Consider the following 18,772-nt stretch of genomic DNA (forward strand, 5'->3'; position numbering starts at 1 on the left):
GTAGTGGACAGGGAGGAGGAGCCCAACCGCGTTGCTTCGCTGCATTACTCGTTTTAAATAATTAAGTTTGATTTCTCTTTATTCTTTTTTGTCAGACTAAATTACAAAATTTTCATTTTTGGTTCATGTTCATTACGCATTCACCAGCTCACGAAATGGTAGTGTAACTTATTACTCCTACTGTAATCATTGGTATAGGTTCTGAACTTCTCATACCTGGGTCGACTCTGTATAAATTCAAGAGAAATTATCAAAATTATTATTTTTTTCTAAATTTATTTGCAATTTTATCATTGAAAAAATTTGCGAAAATACAATTTACAACAAAAAAATAACCACAAGTGCAACTTTTCCGAAAAAATACTGATATTATTTTAATTGTAATTGAGATTATATCGGGTTGCATTTGAGGTTGCTTGAGGTTGCAATGGGTTGCAAAATCATATTTTTGTAAAAAAAACTGAAAAATTATATTTTTCGCAAATTATATTTTTTTTAAAAATCCTATTTTTTTGAAAAAATTCAAAAAATCGTATTTTTAAAAAAATCTCTAAATTCAATTTATTCAACCTTTTCAATTTTCATATTATCAAGGATAATCCACATGTTAACATCTCCAATGGTACAAAATTTTTAGCTAAATTACATATATAAAATTTAGGTATCATCTAGCAATATCTATATTTAGAAATTATATAAAATTTGGAGCACTTCAATCATACAATCCCTTAGTAAAAATATAAATAATTATATTTGATTGACTAAATTTGTCGAACCACTAAATTCCTTATTTTGATATCATATTTATACATAATATTGTTGGAGTCTTCACCCTTCTGCTTAGCTAAAATTTACATAATTATTAATGAAATAATGCCCAAAATACACTACTTTCCAGCTTTAAGTGCCCAAAATACCCATATGCAGGAAAGCTGCCATTTTTACCGACTGAATACGCATTTGTATCATGCGTATCCTATTTTTTTGAAAATTAACAAAGGATACGCATGTCTGACATGCGTATCCACTGTTTACTGTAGCAGCAGACATGCGAATCTTTGTAAATTTTTTTAAAAATAGGGTATGCATGATATAAATGCGTATTTAGTCGGTATTTGGGACAATTTTTCTGCATGTGGGTATTTTGGGCACCAGACCCCCAAATGATGGGTATTTTGATTTTTTACCTATTATTAATTTATCATATTTTAGCTAACATTTTTACTAATTACCAAGAAGATGTTCTAAATTAGTTTTCTTATATTGTTTCAAGTGCCACTTCATCCAGGTTATAATTTTTTCTTATATTGTTTTCTTATATCAAATTTTGATTGATTTTTTTTATATATAATAATTATAGTGAAACCTGTATTAACAAAAATCTAAACTAATAAAAATTAAGCCTTATAACTATATTCCATTAAATTTTATACATTACTTTTTTACATGATTTTCAATAATTTTTTAAAACATATTTTCATAATTTTTTTTAAACATTTTTTTTCTAAATACAAGTTTTATGTTTAAAATTTTGCTCAAAATTTTCTTTTTAAAAAACATTACAAAACTCCTCCAAAGATATGTAATTAGTAATATAAAAATTCAACAACGGACGCAGGGAATAGCTAACTCATCAAAAAAAGACAATCCCATGTTTTAATACTGCTAGTATTATGGTAATTACGCAAGTAAAAGAAGGATGTAATAAACAATGGTTTCATGTGCAAGACCAGACAACTGTTGCCTATTACGAAAATATATTCATACATTATAATATAAACAAACAAAGATAATTGTGGATGGAAAATCTGCTCTCTCTCTCGGTTGTCAATTGTCATAGTGCATTTTAGTGTTCTCATTTCTCTTTCCCTACTTGATTTGACTCTCTCCTCTTCAACTTCAACTGGGTGGGTAGGCTTCTGTCAAAAGGTGGCATTTCTAACTTCTTGGATCTGCCTTATTACTTGCTCTATTTTCAAAGGTTAACTCTTACCCCCCTTTATACTTTGTTTTAAGTTCTTCAAGATCTGCCTTATCACCTTATATGTGTTTGTGTATGTTTACATTCCTTGCTTAAGTTTAATGTTTTCGCCTTTTTTGCCTTTTAAATTCCTTGTATGTGGATGTATGTACTTATGCATCTTTACTTTAACATTCTTCAAGTTTTTAATTTTTATGTTTCTTAATTTGACTTTCAAGATTTCTAGAGATTGATATATGTTTGTACTCTACTTGAGCATTCTTCAAGTTTTAATTTTTATGTTTCTTGATTGACTTTTTGAGATATCTAGAGATTGATTTCTGTTTTTGTTGCTTCATTATGCAGGCCCCCTCTATATGTTTTTCTCTCTTTGTGGAAGCTTTGTTCTCTATAACTAGATTAATAGATAGATAGATAGATCTTCAATGAGGAGTTCCTGTCAGTTTCGTGGTTGTAGATTAGTTGTTGGTTTCCTATTGCTTGCCTATGTTGTCGGTGAGGTTTCAGCTGCCGATCCTAATTATCTCCCAGCTGATAATAATCTTGTCAACTGCGGGGGTCCTTCTGAACAAGTTGATGGTCGACAATGGACTACAGATAATGGGTCAAAGTTTGTGTTGGCAGGTGCTAAGTCCTCAACATCCCCTGCTGACACTCAGAAACCCTCCGTGCCTGAGATCCCTTACATGACTGCTCGTGTCTTCCAGTCTGCGTTCACCTACAGCATTCCTGTTGCCTTTGGTCGTAAATTTGTCCGCCTCCATTTTTATCCAGCATCTTACGGAGGTTTGAATGCGTCAAAGGCCATTTTCTCAGTGTCATGTGGCCCATTTACCCTCCTTAAGAATTTTAGTGCAGCGCAAACCACTGAAGCTCTTAATTATGATTTTATTGTTAAAGAGTATTCTGTAAATGTTCCATCCACAATGGTGAACATTACCTTCACTCCGGATTCAGATGCTCCTGACTCCTATGCATTCGTGAATGGTATTGAGGTTGTGTCACATCCTGACATCTATACTACAGATGAAGCCGGTATAGTCGGGTTAAGTAATCAGTTTAGCATTGATAATTTCACTGCTATCGAGAATGTTTATCGGCTTAATGTAGGTGGAAATGCCATTTCCCCCTCAAGTGATACTGGTCTCTTTAGATCCTGGTACGATGATATGCTTTATATATTTGGGGCAGCATCTGGGGTTTCACAGACAGCTGACTCAAACATGACAATTAAGTACCCATCGGACATGCCTACCTATGTAGCGCCAGTTGATATCTATAAAACTGCTAGAACAATGGGTCCGAACCAGGAGATTAATGCTGAATATAATTTGACGTGGGTCTTCACGGTTGATTCAGGATTCAATTACCTGATTAGGCTTCATTTCTGTGAGGTTTCTGAAAACATAACCAAGATCAACCAGAGGGTATTTGAAATCTTCATTAACAATAAAACTGCAGATGGTGATGCCGATGTGGTTGGTTGGACGAACAGCAATGGAGTTCCGATCTACAAGGATTTTGTGGTAATTGTTCCAAATGGGCCGCCGCAGCAGGATCTTTGGCTTGCTTTGCATCCAAATCTTAAAGCGGTATCCAATTACAATGACGCAATTCTGAATGGGGTTGAGATATTCAAGATAAATAGTACCACTGGAATTCTTGCAGGTCCCAATCCCATCCCAGCGCCTAAACAGGACAGAATTGATCCATCACCACGTCATTCTTCATCTAAGTCGGGTGACTCAAATAATAAGACTGCTGCTATTGGTGGCGGAATCGGGGGTACTGTTGCTGTACTACTTATTGTTGGTTTACTTGTTTGTTTTCTAGCTCGCCGACATAGGCAGAGGAAGGATTCGAGTGCAAGTGATGGACCATCCGGGTGGCTCCCTCTTTCTCTTTATGGAAATTCACATTCCTCAGGCTCAAAGACAACCACTACAGGAAGCTATGCATCCTCCCTACCTTCAACCCTTTGTCGACACTTCTCATTTGCTGAGATCAAGGCTGCAACCAAAAATTTTGATGAAGCACTGATTCTTGGTGTAGGAGGTTTTGGCAAAGTGTATAAGGGTGAGATAGATGGTGGTACAACAATGGTTGCAATCAAGCGTGGTAATGCACTATCTGGGCAAGGTGTACACGAATTTCAAACTGAGATTGAATTGCTCTCAAAACTACGACACAGGCACTTAGTTTCATTGATTGGTTATTGTGAAGAGAACTCCGAAATGATCCTTGTGTACGATTATATGGCTTATGGAACCCTTCGTGAGCATCTCTACAAAACCCAAAAGCCACCTTTGCCATGGAAGCAGAGGCTTGAAATCTGCATTGGTTCTGCTCGTGGTTTGCATTATCTTCACACTGGTGCCAAGCACACTATTATCCACCGTGATGTTAAGACAACGAACATCCTCTTGGACGAGAAGTGGGTTGCAAAGGTTTCTGATTTTGGGTTGTCAAAAACAGGTCCAACATTGGATCACACTCATGTCAGTACAGTAGTAAAAGGTAGTTTTGGTTATCTCGACCCTGAGTACTTCCGAAGGCAGCAACTGACAGAAAAATCCGATGTTTACTCATTTGGAGTTGTGCTGTTTGAGATTTTGTGTGCTCGTCCTGCTTTAAACCCAACACTTCCAAAGGAACAAGTGAGTTTGGCAGAGTGGGCTTTCCATTGCCATCAGAAGGGAAATCTTGATCAGATTATTGATCCATATCTGAAGGGGAAGATTGCTCCCGAGTGTTTAAAAAAGGTAACAGAAACAGCAGTGAAGTGTGTGGGAGATCAGGGAATTGACAGGCCGTCAATGGGTGATGTCCTGTGGAACCTTGAGTTTGCTCTGCAGCTTCAAGAGAGTGCGGAGGAGAGTGGTAAAGGTTTTGTTGGAATGGACATGGAAGAGGGAACATTTGATGTGATCAGTAAAGGAAAGAAGGATCCTGATTCATCCCTAGGCTTTGACGGAAATGTAACAGATTCAAGAAGCACCGGGATGTCTATGAGCATTGGTGGCCGGAGCTTAGCGAGTGAAGATTCAGATGGCTTGACGCCAAGTGCAGTTTTCTCTCAGATCATGAACCCAAAAGGACGTTGAGTTTGAAGTCTCTACTTACACTTGCTATGGTTTAATGACCTATTGGTGGTATGGCAATGTGCTAAATAGTTCCTGTCAGCCGTAAAAATTACTTCTTGATTCGTATTTCATTTCACATAAATAGTAATTATATGATCTTCATGTGGTTTCCTTTAATTATGTACTGTACTTTGTATCTACTATTACATCAAAGTTTAAAATATTTTTTTTTAGTTTTTTATGAGGACTCGCAATGTGCCTATTCGCATAACTTGTTCTTGTCTTCTGTAATTTTTGCAATCTTCAACTTTGCTGTATATGCACATCATTGAGGTGTATATACTACGGTGGTCATACATATCTTCCGCGTCAATTAGATACATTGCAATTCTTTTGTTGAGGAATGCATGTAACTGTGTATGATGTGGTGTACGGGTCAAGATTTGGTGCAGATCAGAGAAGTATTTGTTGGCATGTTTGTATATGGAGTAACACCCTTTGGCTCTCTAATAAAATAATTGTTCAGTTTTAATGTCATGTGAGTGAGGAATCTGAAATTATTGATTTAGACAGTTGTATTTGTATAGCTGGTGCAGCCGCCCAGCAATAACTTGCAACTTCTTTGACTAGATTGTTAGTTGGAGAAGAAAAGGAAAGGCACCACATGGAGTGCTGGTGGCTCTCGCCGGAACGGCGTCTGTTTTACCTAATCTAATGCTAGCATTATCTTTTCCAGCCTCACCTTACAACATTAATACTAATATCCATCTTATGGGTACACACAACGAAACAGGTGTTATATTTTCAGGAGAAGTCATATTCTCATGAAAATCTGGTATATTGGCTCCAACAGAAGTTTGCCATATTGATTCCTATCTCTAAGAATAAGGTTGGAGTTTCCCTTTTTTTTTCTTGAAAGACCAATGCATTAATAAAATGTTCAGTTGTAGTAGGAGATGGAACAGTACAGATAAAACCTAGAACAAGAATCATAACACAGACAAGAAGAACCCCTCCTGCCACCAGGGATTCCTACAACAGACTAAAATAAACAAGCTAACAGACTAGAGGACACTGCAATTTTAAAGGAAAAGATAGAACAAGACCAACAACCAACTCAGACTACCAGCATCTTGCATATTCTAGAAAAGATCGAATAAGCCATCCTCATCTTCATCCAAATCCACCAAAATCTCTTCTTCAAAAACCACGTCTTGGTTGGAGTTTCCCTTGGTGGGGAATAACCTCTCTGTCTGAGCTGTCCATGCCTACGAAAGGCCTTCTTACAGTTTCTATACATGAACTATCTAACTTAAGCAGGTTAATTCTTATGCAAGCATATGTAAACACGAACTTCAGATAGTTTAAACATTTTTTAGTTTGACAGATGACCGAATTTGTCCCTGGAGTTACTGCAGAATGTATGGAAGTATTGCAAAAGAATTAAGAAACACCGGCTAAATTTGGAGTATGTATTGATTGTGCTAGAGCATGGTTCCTCTGTATTAGTTAAACTAGTTCAAAATGAACTATATGTAGCAGGAACTCCATTTGCAACCCTTGCAAATTCTTACCAGGGCTAAAACATATATTTGGATATATTCTCTAAAGTATCATCGCTCCTTTCCTTTTGTGATAGAGGGTGGGTACAGGGTACTTTATGGAACTCCTACAGATCCAAATATCTGAAATTCTGATGATGTTGGAGGATAACACCGTAACAGTCCTCGCATTAAACTCCTCTTTTATATTTCCAGGTTTGAAGTTTCACCTTGCATAACTGGTATTCCCTGAAACGCTAGTTTATTAATTTGTTCAGGAAGATGTTCTCTTATATGAAGTTCCATTCCATGTCATTTTTTACACTTGTCTAGTCGCGGAGCAAGGGGTAGAGTGAATCGATTTAGCTTGTCTAAGACCAAGATCCTCACATTTATGGCTATTACATTGTTTTTAAGACTTTTCTACTAGATTACACCTTCATAACTTTTTGACAGATCTCTAACAGCTCGAGAAGAAAATTTATCTCACAACATACAAACAAAATTATGTATTCACTCCTCTAGAATACCCTGCAGTCCGTCTAAAACATGGTAGAGAAAGGTCCGAACAAGATCTTATATTCTTTAAGAGTCCCCCTCAATGGTATAATACGTTTCGCTACGATTGTTAAGTAACCGCTTGTGGAAAACCTCTCATCTGTCACAGGATTTTATGCTTGTTAGCCAGAACCAAATGATATGTAGTGCAATCTAGTTTTACGAGGAAAGAAAGCGTAAAAAATTCTTTCTGCTTGTGTATACATACACACAGTTAAATCAGTGTGTCGAAATTTTAAAAGTCTCATATCATACACAGACTATTAGTTAGCTAGTTAGTTAAACGAAGCTAAATAAATTCTGCATAATTTTCTGTTTTGTTCTCCCTAAATTATAATAATTTTCAGTGGCAACTAGCATGTGGGGGTTGTTGATCCCTATCATTGTCACTTTGTTGACTAACAACATCAAAGATACATGTAAAATGCAGATCATCTGCGATCTGCCTAGCAAGCAGAACATGTTTTCAACAACTTCCCTCAAAAAAGCAGTACAACAATCAACAAACATTCAGATACAATGCTTGTTTTCCATCTACTGCTAAAGTTGGTTAGTTACTTAATTGCTTCCATTTGTGTTTGTAACTACTTGGGAACTGAACACTAGCCATTTCCTTTTCTGGTAAAAAAAATGAAGAAGTCTCGTACATACGTTACCGGTTAGGATATCTTATAAACCACTCCCTCTTAAATGCAGTTGTAGAATTTGTGGAAGATTAGCATTTTAGCACAGATTCTAGTTATATTCAATTCCTAACTGATCTTCGAAAATTAACGGAAAAGATAAATTCTATCGATCCCGGATTTCTCATGAGTTTTATTTCCACCATTGTGCAGAGCATGTAACACAGGTCCACGCCCAAGTGCGACAGTTTTTGAGCAAGGGCTCGTTTGGCATAAGTTGGTCAAAAGAAATTGTAGCCTCAAATTATTTTGGCTGATTAGTTTGTGGGTTCATGACTTGTAGATTCACTGATGATGAACCTAGTAGATTTTTCAAATTGATTGAAATTAATAATATTATACAAAATTATATTTTAAAAAATCATTTGCTATCTTCCTAGATTGATGAGCAAGCTCTCTGTCTGGTCTGGAGAGAAATAATAAGGTTCACTCCTTCCGTTGCTGTCATCACCTTTGCCATTCACCTCCATGATTTTCAAAATATCTCTTAATCTTTTTATATACATCGTCATGCATAAACATAATCCCTGATGATAAATACAAATATTTTCAGCTCCAGTTTGATCATAGCAAGATAGTATGGTTTTCTTTGGAATGAATAATTTTTGTTTGTTGACTTGGACAGAGGCTATATGTGTATAGTTTATGTTTTATTGCAATCACATGCAACTAAGAAAAAGTGGTTAGGCCTCTCTTCCTTCCTGAAGAGCCAATTATCTGTTGTGATTGAAAAAATTGTAGCCAATTCTTTATCCGTTTATTATTTTTATGAAAGTAGGTATTCATTATCGTCCCAATGTTTGGTTTTATTGATGATACTCTTTCGTTTACATGATTAATTTGATAATGGAAGCCTCTCCTCTTAATTCAAATTGCCCTTCTTTTTCTTCTTCATCTTCGAGTAATTCTTCTTCTACCTTCCATTTTGTTGCTGCTTCCAGTTTTTTACAAAACCCTCTCTCCTCACTTTTAGAATATTCTGGTGTTCTGCACACTCATGATCATCTGCATTCTAGTGCTGATCATCACTCTCTTACGCCCCTTACCCCGCACCTACATGATTCGACTTCTCGGACCACCAGCAGCAGCACCACCGACGACAACATTAGTAGTAGTAATCGCAGCATTAGTAGTAGTGTTCAGGAGGAGGTTTCTATTAGTATTATTGGAGCAACAGGTGAGCAGGAGGAGAATCACAGAAATTCTCCTAGTCATAGTTCATCCCCAGAGCGTGATCATCTATCTCCGAATGGAGGTCATAATGCAGAACGCAACGGTGGTGGTTCTGCCTTTATTCATCACAGAGATTCTTCTTCTTATCAAAGATATGATATACAACAAGCTGCCAGGTGGATTGAGCAACTCCTTCCATTCTCTTTGCTTTTGTTACTCGTATTCATTCGCCAGCATTTGCAAGGTATTCTTTCCTTATACACATCTTATGCTTCATTTCACAGCTTTTTCAATAGGTTTAAAATGTTTGTTTAGATGCTTGCTTTGACCGAACATTCTCTTTCCATTTCTATTTGAAATATGTCACTGTTCTGACATATTTCTTACATGAGCAAGTTATTGTAGCTATAGGTTTAGCTGTTTATCTATGCACATGATTGATTTTAATAATCTGATGGTTTTCAACTTTACTAAATTGTCTTGCAGGCTTCATTCTTACAATTTGGGTTGCGGCCTTTATGTTCAAGTCGAATGATATTCTACAAAAGCAGGCAGCTTTAAAGGTCCATTAGTTATCCGTGTTCCTTTACATTTGGAGCAAGTTTTATTAGATAAACCCCCTAAATATGAAACATAAATCTTATATGTAACGATGGTCTGCAGGGAGAAAGGAGACTATCAACTCTGTTTGGCATCTCTCTTGTGTTCACTCTTCAAGTGATAAGCGTATACAGGTGGTATCTGACTGACCTTTTATATTTGTTAGTCATGATTCCCCCAAAATCTATACAGCCCTTTTGGCATGCTATTTTCATCATCGTGGTAAATGGTGGGTTCCTGTTATTGCAGACTTCTCAACTGTTTCTGTTTTATACTAATACATTTTATTGCAAGAAGTTGAAGAGAATTTAGAATTTGTGTAGTTTAAAGCTTGTGACCATTTAGTAGAAATGTTTTTTTGTATATTTAAGTGCTGAGAATGAAAATAATTTGAGAACCTTAAACGATCTTTTACTGCATTCTTTGTTCTTTATGGTTATCTCTTCATGAACGGAACCTTTACTCTTTACTCCCTATTAGTACTGTACTAAGAGCATGCATGGGTCTTTCTATGCTCTCTAATACACATGTAATGATCGGTACAACATCTCTGTCCAGCGAATGAAACATCCACATTCTCCTTGTGCTTCTTCTTTTAATACTTGTAAATCAATTTTTTTGCAGGTCATACTTATCTATTGAACTCTAGTATGTCAGCATTTGTACATAAAATTCCTGAAATTTTGTAGGTTATTTTCGGTTGGATTGGTAGGAAAGACGTGTAAACTATTTTTTCAGGGATAGTTTATCAAAATATTTATTCGTTTGTTCTTTCCATTATTCTAACTCACTCCCAATTTTTTAGAAAACTCATCAGCACATACTGTATTTTACAATCTGCAATATTCTTTGGTCTTACCCCTGTCATACTTCTCCTCGGCTTCCAATTTTCTCCACCTCCTTCCCCGAAATTTCTTTCCATTCTGTCTACTTCTTTCCTGCATTTAAGCATCTTAAATATGTTTAAAAGAAATCCTGGAAATTTCCTGGTGTCACTCACAAATTATTTACGACGTCCACTATGCTTAATTCGTGGTCTCCTTTTATTCTCTTCTGTTTCAGATTACAAGGAAAAAGAAAATGTTAGGCACTGTGTACATTGACTAACCAAGGGCACAGTTAATTTGAATTGGTGCACCTCATTATTTTCCGCTGACTTGATATAATATCCTAAGATTTGTTCTGTTTCAGATACGTTGGTTGGGCAGGCAGCCATGGTTCTCAAGTGTGGTATACTGATGTACTACAAAAATAGCAGAGGGAAAATTTACCGTGAGCAGGTGATGCGTTATAGACTAGTATCACCACATGAAAGTAAAATTACATATGGTTGTACAGCCAATTACATCAGTGTGGAATCTATTTCCTTTCTAACGCTTAAATATTTTTCAAGGGTCAACTGCTGACTCTTGTTGAGTATGTTCTGCTGCTATACCGTGAATTACTTCCTACTCCAGTTTGGTATCGTTTCTTTTATAACAAGGAATTTGGAAGCCTCTTTTCACCTCTCATTACTGGGCTGTATCTGATTTTTAAACTCACATCAATTGTTGAGAAGGTATCATCAGATGATTTACGACCAAGTTTTATCAGAAGGATATTATGTATTTAACCGGTCACATATTTGTCCTTAAGCTCTATAATGTATGCAGTCCCCGTGAGAATCACTCCTAATGGTCACACGGCCTCAGTCTTAAGTTTTGAACACGAAGAATGTAGTGCCTGCATTTTTTCATAATAATTACTGTTGATCTGTTTTCCCCATCTATACAAGTACTATTCCTGTAGCTTTTTTTTTTCTTTCTCAAAACAGGTTTATTAACTTTATCACCTTTTTTTCCATAACATGAATCTTCTTGAAACCTGTCTCTCCATTAAAATCATACGTTTTATTGAAAATCACGACTGCTGACTCTGATGCAGGTCAATGCAGCTGGAGATCTGTGTGCTATTTGTCAGGAAAAGATGCTTGCCCCAATCTTACTACGTTGTAAACATATATTTTGCGAAGACTGTGTGTCTGAATGGTGAGTTTAATAGGTTTATAAAATTAGATTTAAATCTCCATATACCTTTAAATTACAAGTACATGTTTGGAAATACCTAGTGCTTTGTTCTTTTTCGAGTTATCAGACTTGATCACATCACTCGTGCCTTAGTTCCTTGTATACTGTTGTGAGATACCAGGAAAAATTACATATTCAGCTGCCTTGCACATTGTTGGAGTTTCCAAGCTGGTCCAGCTGACTTCACTGAGAAGATTAATTTTGATGTTATTTCAATTAATGGAAGCCAACTGTTTTATGTTCCAGGTTTGAGAGAGAAAGAACGTGCCCCCTATGCAGGGCTTTGGTGAAATCTGCAGACCTTAGATCATTTGGCGATGGATCCACAAGTCTATTCTTTCAACTGTTCTAAATCCCAGTTTCCAAAACTAGGAAACATATTATCCTTGAGTGGACTTCCTTCCTTCGGATTGCTCTTCTCCCGAGATATCATCATGTAGTAGCCTCAAGTGTTGTATAAATATCCTTAGATACGGGTAGTCAATTGTAGGTTGCTTGGTATACTGCAGTGTTATCAGGCTAGACTTGCAGTGTTATCATGCTAGACTGCAGTGTGTCCGTCTTTGTATATATTTATAGGGTGCGTCGACCTTGAATTTTGCTTCACTGTCTCCTGATTGTAGATTCTTCTTCAGTTTCATGGAAATAAATGGTACAACTTGCAGAGTTGTCACTGGTAAATTAAAATTTTAAAAAATGTAAAAGCTATTGAACAAACTTCATTATTTATCCATTCTCTTAAAATTGTGACTGCACCTTTAAAATCTATACAAGGCATTAAAAATGATTCAATCATTTGGAAATGTCTTCAAAAGTCTTTCAAATTCCTAATGCAATAGAATTTCAAACTCTGCAAGAGAAAAGACTCTCTGTCTCTATCCTTTAATTACAGACATACAAAATTTAGCTAAGAAAATAAAACTAGAGACATAATCCATTCCAAACAATATATACTAAACTAAACCACTTACAATCTACAAACAGAAAAGAAAAAACTATAGTTAGGAAGAAGAAGAAATTTGTTGCCCCGTCGTAGTTTTTGGGGAGGAAACTGGACTATTGGAGCTTGGTAGGGATTTACTCTTTGGAACATCTCCTATTGCTTGCATATGGACAGGAGCAGGGGTGTTGTCAGGGAACATCGGCTTGCGTTTGCCTTTGCAGATGGGCTGGGGCTGAGTCGGGAACAAGAAGAGTTTCAGGTTGTGAAGATTTGATTTGCACTGGAGGAGGACCATGCAAGTCTTCTTGAGCAACTGCAGAGCTTCTAGATGATGATTTCTCGGGAGCTGGGGATCCATTCGATGGTTGGGAAACAGTGAATATCCTGGAGACTTCAGGTATGGGGTAATCCTCTCTACCCTCTTCGATTCCCTCTTCAAGATACAAAAGATCCTGCATCGTGAGTTGGTGATATTCAACAATTTCCCTCAAGAAGTGGTTCTCTCGTGCAAGTACAGAATTCTCATGGACTAAACGAGCCTTTTCTGACAAAAGTGTCTCTAGCTGAAGACGAACCTGAGATTGAAAAAGTATACCATCTTTAATATTGTTAACGAAAACAAGACATCATTTAACTACTCATCTAACAAGCATGATAAATCATGCAAAATACATTTTGTCACGTGTGGTAAGTGGATGACATTCATTTGAAAATTAGAACAGTAAAATAAGTCACGGACTCATTGTCATATCATCCAAGTCAGCTTACTGGTAGAAAGATTCAGAGTACCAAGCCTAAGATTGGGGACTGTAAAATGTCATTTTCTTTAGTTATAACCTCATAATACAGCATACTCCAAACAAGCATTTATGTATGCATATACCATTTCGTCATCTGCAGGATGATCACCCTTTCCATAAGCCTCTCCAAGGATTTTGTTTTCTTCTTCTAGCTGAGAACACCGTTGTTTAGCATAAGCTAGGTCTGCTTTGACAGTTTTTAGCTCTCGAAGTAGTAGCTTTGCCTTCGTAGCTGTCGCCATTGCCACCTATAAGCCAAGATAAATTCTAATAATGCATTTATCCAGCAAGGAGAAACAAAAGGTGGTGGTTCTTAAGATGACTGAATATATGATTTGTTATGAAGCAACAAGCAAGGATAATTGCACATTGGCAAACCTTACGTCGCGAGATGCCTTGAGTTGAGTTTGTTGGTTAGCCTGCATTTGTGGTCGTGCAGTGTTTGGAGGTTCCGGCAGTGGCATACGTACGCCAGACACGGGAATATGTTCATCTTGATTGGTTCCTTTTCTTCTAATTTGCAAATTTCGTGTATCTTGAAGAATGTCTGAAGTTCTAATTTCCAGCCTACTTCTATGTTCCTGGAAACAGAGATATAGGAGAAGATTTTTTATGTTTCCAGACCTCAGAAACTAAAAGTAGATAGGAGAAGATTGTTTATGTTTCCAGACCTCAGAAACTAAAAGTAGATGGCTCTTTCAGGCCAATGAAACAACTAAGAATATGACGGAAACAAATATAGCTAATAGCTGAAGATAATTTCTTGGAAAATCTGCACCGAAGTGTTAGAGTGGTATCTAAGGTTCCAATATTTACCTCCAGGGCATTTCCAGTGGTGGATGTGAGTGCATCCAAGCCTTTCCGACGAGCATTATTTTCCACTGGTCTCGAGCTCTCAACTGATGGATGCGGGTGATAAAACTGAGGTGCAACAAGAAAAGGGGGGGGGGGGTTGGACATTTTAAAAAGAGATGGTACATTATAACATAAAACTAGAAGCAACTGCTGAATAAACTTACAAGTGGATGGTTTTACATTGTGCTAATAATTAGTTTAAATATTTTCATAGTTCTCAGAAACACTAAAATATGATTCACCTGGTCATTTGTAGTGTAAATAGAGTTATAAGGCTTCTGATTAGGCCTCCGAAATTGTTCAGACATGTTATCTTCATCAAGAAGTGAATTAGCATTCCTTGCTACAATGCCCCAGAGCCCTCCTTGATCATTTGTTCTTCTTAATGGCGTATAATCATAGGTAGAAGGGCCCTATTACATATCACAACATAGGGTTGATTATTACACAGCTTATAAATGATTGCATAAGAGAAAACTGATCATACTGGTTTAAGAGTTACTGTTTCCAAAAAATCGATGTTTTAAGTATGCTTAGGTAATTATTGTACTATTTTTTGAAGACAGAGATTAAAGTAGCGCAAAATAAGACACCGTATGTGTTTACATTAAGTAAGTTATGAATTCTACATGAAATATTCAGAAGCAATGGTGAAAAGTGTTTTTATGTTGGAGGAGAAACAAATGTGAAGATATATTACCTGAAGAGATGATGATCGGGTAAACAAAGAAGGGTCACGACGAGAGGAAGAAGCTCTGATGGCCTGAGCGGTGAGAGAAGGAGAGGGAGAAGAGGTGGAAGCATTACTTGTTGTGTCTATATACGAAGAAGGAGGATGATTGTAAACATCTTCCCTGAACGTAGACGCCCTCGTGATCCCTTGCCTTCTTCTATATGCCATTCACCTTGTTTTTCTATTTATCTTTATATTTGAATCGATTTATCACCTTCACCGCGACCACCACTACCACCACCAGATAAAAAACAGCAGCAGCAGTTCGCCGGATAACAAAGTACCACCAGAAAATGGAAGAAGGGAGGAGAAGAGAGAGAAAGAGTCAGAGAGTAAGAGAGAGACAAAGATTGATGTTTGCCAATGGATCTTGATTTTCTCTTGCTATAATTAGCTAACATCTCCATTTTTTATGGAGAAACAACATATGACATACACACGCCTGATTATTTTTTATTGTGAACGTAGTTGACAGTTATTATAGTTAAAGAAACACTATGTAAACGCATCTTAACATAGTTAATATCAAGTCAATAGCATATTGAGTAATTTTCAAGTAAAAGTTTTCCAGTAATTGACATAATTCTTTAACATATTTGATTTTTAAGTACAGAGGATGAGAGGTGTTAATAGAACTGTAAACATCTACTAGCATTTTGAGCAGTTTCACCAATGCTAGACAACTTGTAGTCGTCATCGCCATCATCTTTTCTTCCGTCTCTGAGCCTCATTAGATCCCTGTGTCTCAAATTTGGTTGAACCGATTGCCTGCCTGTGCTGCGGTCTGCCAGGATATTTCTTTGTTCTACGAGCTTTAAAGTAATATACTCGAGTACATGTTCTATCTCTCTCATGTTTTCCTTGCAACCTCATTTTCTGATTTCTTTCATGTAATGGAAAGATAATTCATCAGAAACAACTACTCTGAAGTAACTGTCTCATGTTCAACTTCAAAATATTTGCTTCTTATTTACATCAACTCAAATGCTATATATTGTTCAACTACTAAAAGGTTGTACAAGATTAACGAGCTTGTCCACTTCTTGCTTTCCCTTTCTTGCCATGGATGAATCTCTGCCGATTTCTGTTCCTTTGCGTCTTGTGTGCACCTAGCTAGGAAATTGTGCTTCCTGGCATCTATTAACTTTGTACTTGGCTGTTGGGCTATTCAGAAGGTCACGTAATAACTAATGTAGGGGGTGGAGGAAACGGTTGTTTGAATAAACTACTCAGCCGGATTACTAATCTAGTGCTTATTCATGAACCTGGCTCTGGCCCTTGCACAAGAGAAGTACCTTAGACAGAGTTCAGATCTGCGGAACAAACTGCACGGCCCGTGAAGCCTAAGGAAATTCTTGCTCTAAAAGGTAACCTTCTGATCAAAAACCCATTTCTTTAAGTAAAATTTAAAGGAGGGCAATACCTTTTCGCAATCTTAACATATGGCTTCAAGACAACAATTTTGAAAAGTCCATCCAACCGAAAAGCTCACAGCTGGACTTTTCTCCCGTATTCTTTTATACATATGACTCTTTAATTCAATTCCCTGAGTGTAACTCATATGTTATTTATTTATTTATTTGGGAGTCTATGGAGCATCTGTTCTCACAAAAATCACAATTATAATCAACTTATCAAGGGCAAGGCAGCACACTAGTCATGAACATGATGCTCAATTTGTGATGATGTTGGTTCTCTGTAGGGGCGAGTAAATCAATGTCAGCTTTAGTACAGGTTTTCAATGGTAAGAGTGGTACCAATGACCATAGCTATTAGCAGCTATGGTCCTTATGAAGGAAATATGATGCTTATGTGGATAATTGCAGTTCTATGGAGAAGAACTCTTTTAAGTTTTATCTATTCAAGTGCAGTTATTTATCTCAACGATGATACTAATATTGACCCTATCCATTTTAGTTAAGCAGTGGAACTTGTATGATCAGGATGTAGAAGAAGAAGACTATAGGAACGTGAAGACGACAATGCTGGGAGCCACAGCAGTACAGTACACTCTCCAGGAATGAGACTTCACCCAATGAGGAATGAAGCTCAACACAAAACAGTTTACCAATACTTTGGCACAGACAATTTCATTCTCCTAATTTTGAGGGTACAATTCATTTAAGAATCAAGAAAGAAGACGAACATACATACCTGCCACATTTCCAAATTTCGAGAAATCAGTGCTACACCAGTATATTGTGAATCCCAGCAATTATCTTACCAGCCTGCTTAGGTACTACTGCAGTACTTCAACAAGAAAGGTATGAGGAAAAAACACGTCTCTTACAAAAGGAATGTGAGCATAAAAGAAATCATGGAAATTTATAAAGACAAGTTAAAGTTTAATATAAATTGACTTTGAGTAACAGGTATTAACTGATAGATTAGTAAACACAATGTTGACAAATTAAGCTGTTAGTTTTTATAATTAGTAAACATAGTAGTAACTACAAACTACAACCAAATCATTCAAAACCTACTATAACAGAGTCAATATTCATTGTTACTAATAATGATAATTCAAAGGAATTCTGAAAGCAAAGTCTGGACTCTGGAATTACTCGAAGTAGATCCTTTACTGTAATACTCTACCAAGATCATTACCAATATCATCCATTATTCTCTTACAATTACAAATATACGTCCTATCTAGTACTAACGCCTTAAGGTTTTAAAATATCTATGGTCTATCACAACATCATAGCTAAGACAATACCAGACATATCCGGTACCAATCAAGACACGTGAACCAGATAAATAAAGAAAATTATAACTGAAATTTAACATTAAGGATGGAATTGCAATTAAATAAAAACAATCTTGTAACAATCAAAGAACAGTAAACAAGAATACGAGATCATATAATATCACAATCTATGACAAAGATGAAAGAGTATTATAACTTGGTCTTATAGTGGCAACTCTGATCCTGAATACTCCTCCGGGAAATACTAATTTGAATATCGCAATAACTATACGAAACAACATGAATATTAAACAAATGCAATATCCTGACACGGCCTTTAATCCTGGTACTAGTAGACACCGGAAGTATCCCTGATTTAAACACATCAGAATAAACATCCGAATCGCCTAACAGCCTATCCGCCATAACAGTCAAAGTCAAATTCATGGGAGTAAATCCACTGGACTTGATCTTTCCAGCAGGAATAGGAACCTCGCCAATCACTTTATCCTCAAATTTAAGCAATGAGGAAGTATTGGTGTATCGAAATGCCACTTTGTTGGGGTTTTGCACCGTGAGATCGACGTCGAGAGTGAGATTGAGGTGGATTTTGAGCGGTAAATCGATATCGAAATTGAAGTCGTTGAGAGAGACTGAGGAGACGGTGATGACAGGGCGCTTGGCTTTGTAGACAGTGAAAGCCAGGATGACGATGATTAGGATTAGTAAGAGGAGGATTGAGATTGTTGTTGCTATGCATATGCAGATTGATCTTCTTCTGGAGCTTCTTCGGCTGTGGTAGTTTTGAGAGGGATCATGAGCCTTGGATTCTTCTCCGCCTTCCATCCTTTCCATCCTCAGGTTTATTGTATATTGTATTTGATAATCTCGTAAATTTAAATACGAAGAGATTATAGATTTATATATTTGGTAACCTCGTAAATTTAATAAATATTCAATGGAGTTTTTATTAGGTAATTCAGACTTTGTGTTTTACTGCCAATTCTTTAGGCTTGATGGATTTGAGCACGGAGGTTAAAAATTATGTATAAAATGGTGAAAAAGAA

At 36.6% G+C, this 18,772-nt stretch overlaps 3 protein-coding genes across 5 annotated transcripts; 2 read left to right on the top strand and 1 right to left on the bottom strand.

Moving 5' to 3' along the window:
- The first annotated feature begins 1,757 nt into the window (after positions 1 to 1,757).
- LOC141697826 (receptor-like protein kinase FERONIA) lies at positions 1,758 to 5,297 on the top strand. The gene is made up of 2 exons (XM_074502378.1): positions 1,758 to 1,981; positions 2,327 to 5,297. The coding sequence occupies exon 2, from the start codon at positions 2,407 to 2,409 to the stop codon at positions 5,083 to 5,085; it is 2,679 nt and encodes an 892-aa protein (XP_074358479.1). The 5' UTR covers positions 1,758 to 1,981; positions 2,327 to 2,406; the 3' UTR covers positions 5,086 to 5,297.
- Positions 5,298 to 7,824: 2,527 nt separating this feature from the next.
- On the top strand, positions 7,825 to 12,358 carry LOC141695266 (uncharacterized). 2 transcript variants are annotated; one of them, XM_074499523.1, is made up of 7 exons: positions 7,825 to 9,263; positions 9,506 to 9,582; positions 9,683 to 9,848; positions 10,811 to 10,899; positions 11,013 to 11,177; positions 11,543 to 11,646; positions 11,932 to 12,358. In XM_074499523.1, exons 1-7 carry the CDS (start codon positions 8,678 to 8,680, stop codon positions 12,035 to 12,037), a joined length of 1,293 nt encoding a protein of 430 aa, XP_074355624.1. In that variant the 5' UTR covers positions 7,825 to 8,677; the 3' UTR covers positions 12,038 to 12,358. The 2 variants fall into 2 exon arrangements, with proteins under 2 accessions (XP_074355624.1, XP_074355625.1); XM_074499524.1 differs by lacking the exon at positions 11,013 to 11,177 and having other exon boundaries at positions 7,826 to 9,263.
- A 93-nt stretch (positions 12,359 to 12,451) lies between these two features.
- Positions 12,452 to 17,916, bottom strand: LOC141697761 (uncharacterized). Of its 2 annotated transcripts, none has more exons than XM_074502300.1 (6): positions 17,171 to 17,916; positions 14,526 to 14,696; positions 14,245 to 14,349; positions 13,812 to 14,009; positions 13,512 to 13,676; positions 12,452 to 13,203 (listed from the first exon to the last, which is right to left on the bottom strand). In XM_074502300.1, exons 1-6 carry the CDS (start codon positions 17,177 to 17,179, stop codon positions 12,817 to 12,819), a joined length of 1,035 nt encoding a protein of 344 aa, XP_074358401.1. In that variant the 5' UTR covers positions 17,180 to 17,916; the 3' UTR covers positions 12,452 to 12,816. The 2 variants fall into 2 exon arrangements, with proteins under 2 accessions (XP_074358401.1, XP_074358400.1); XM_074502299.1 differs by lacking the exon at positions 17,171 to 17,916 and adding an exon at positions 14,984 to 17,160.
- Positions 17,917 to 18,772: the final 856 nt, after the last annotated feature.

This window comes from Apium graveolens, chromosome 11, assembly GCF_009905375.1.
Source record: "Apium graveolens cultivar Ventura chromosome 11, ASM990537v1, whole genome shotgun sequence".
Lineage (NCBI taxonomy): Eukaryota > Viridiplantae > Streptophyta > Magnoliopsida > Apiales > Apiaceae > Apium > Apium graveolens.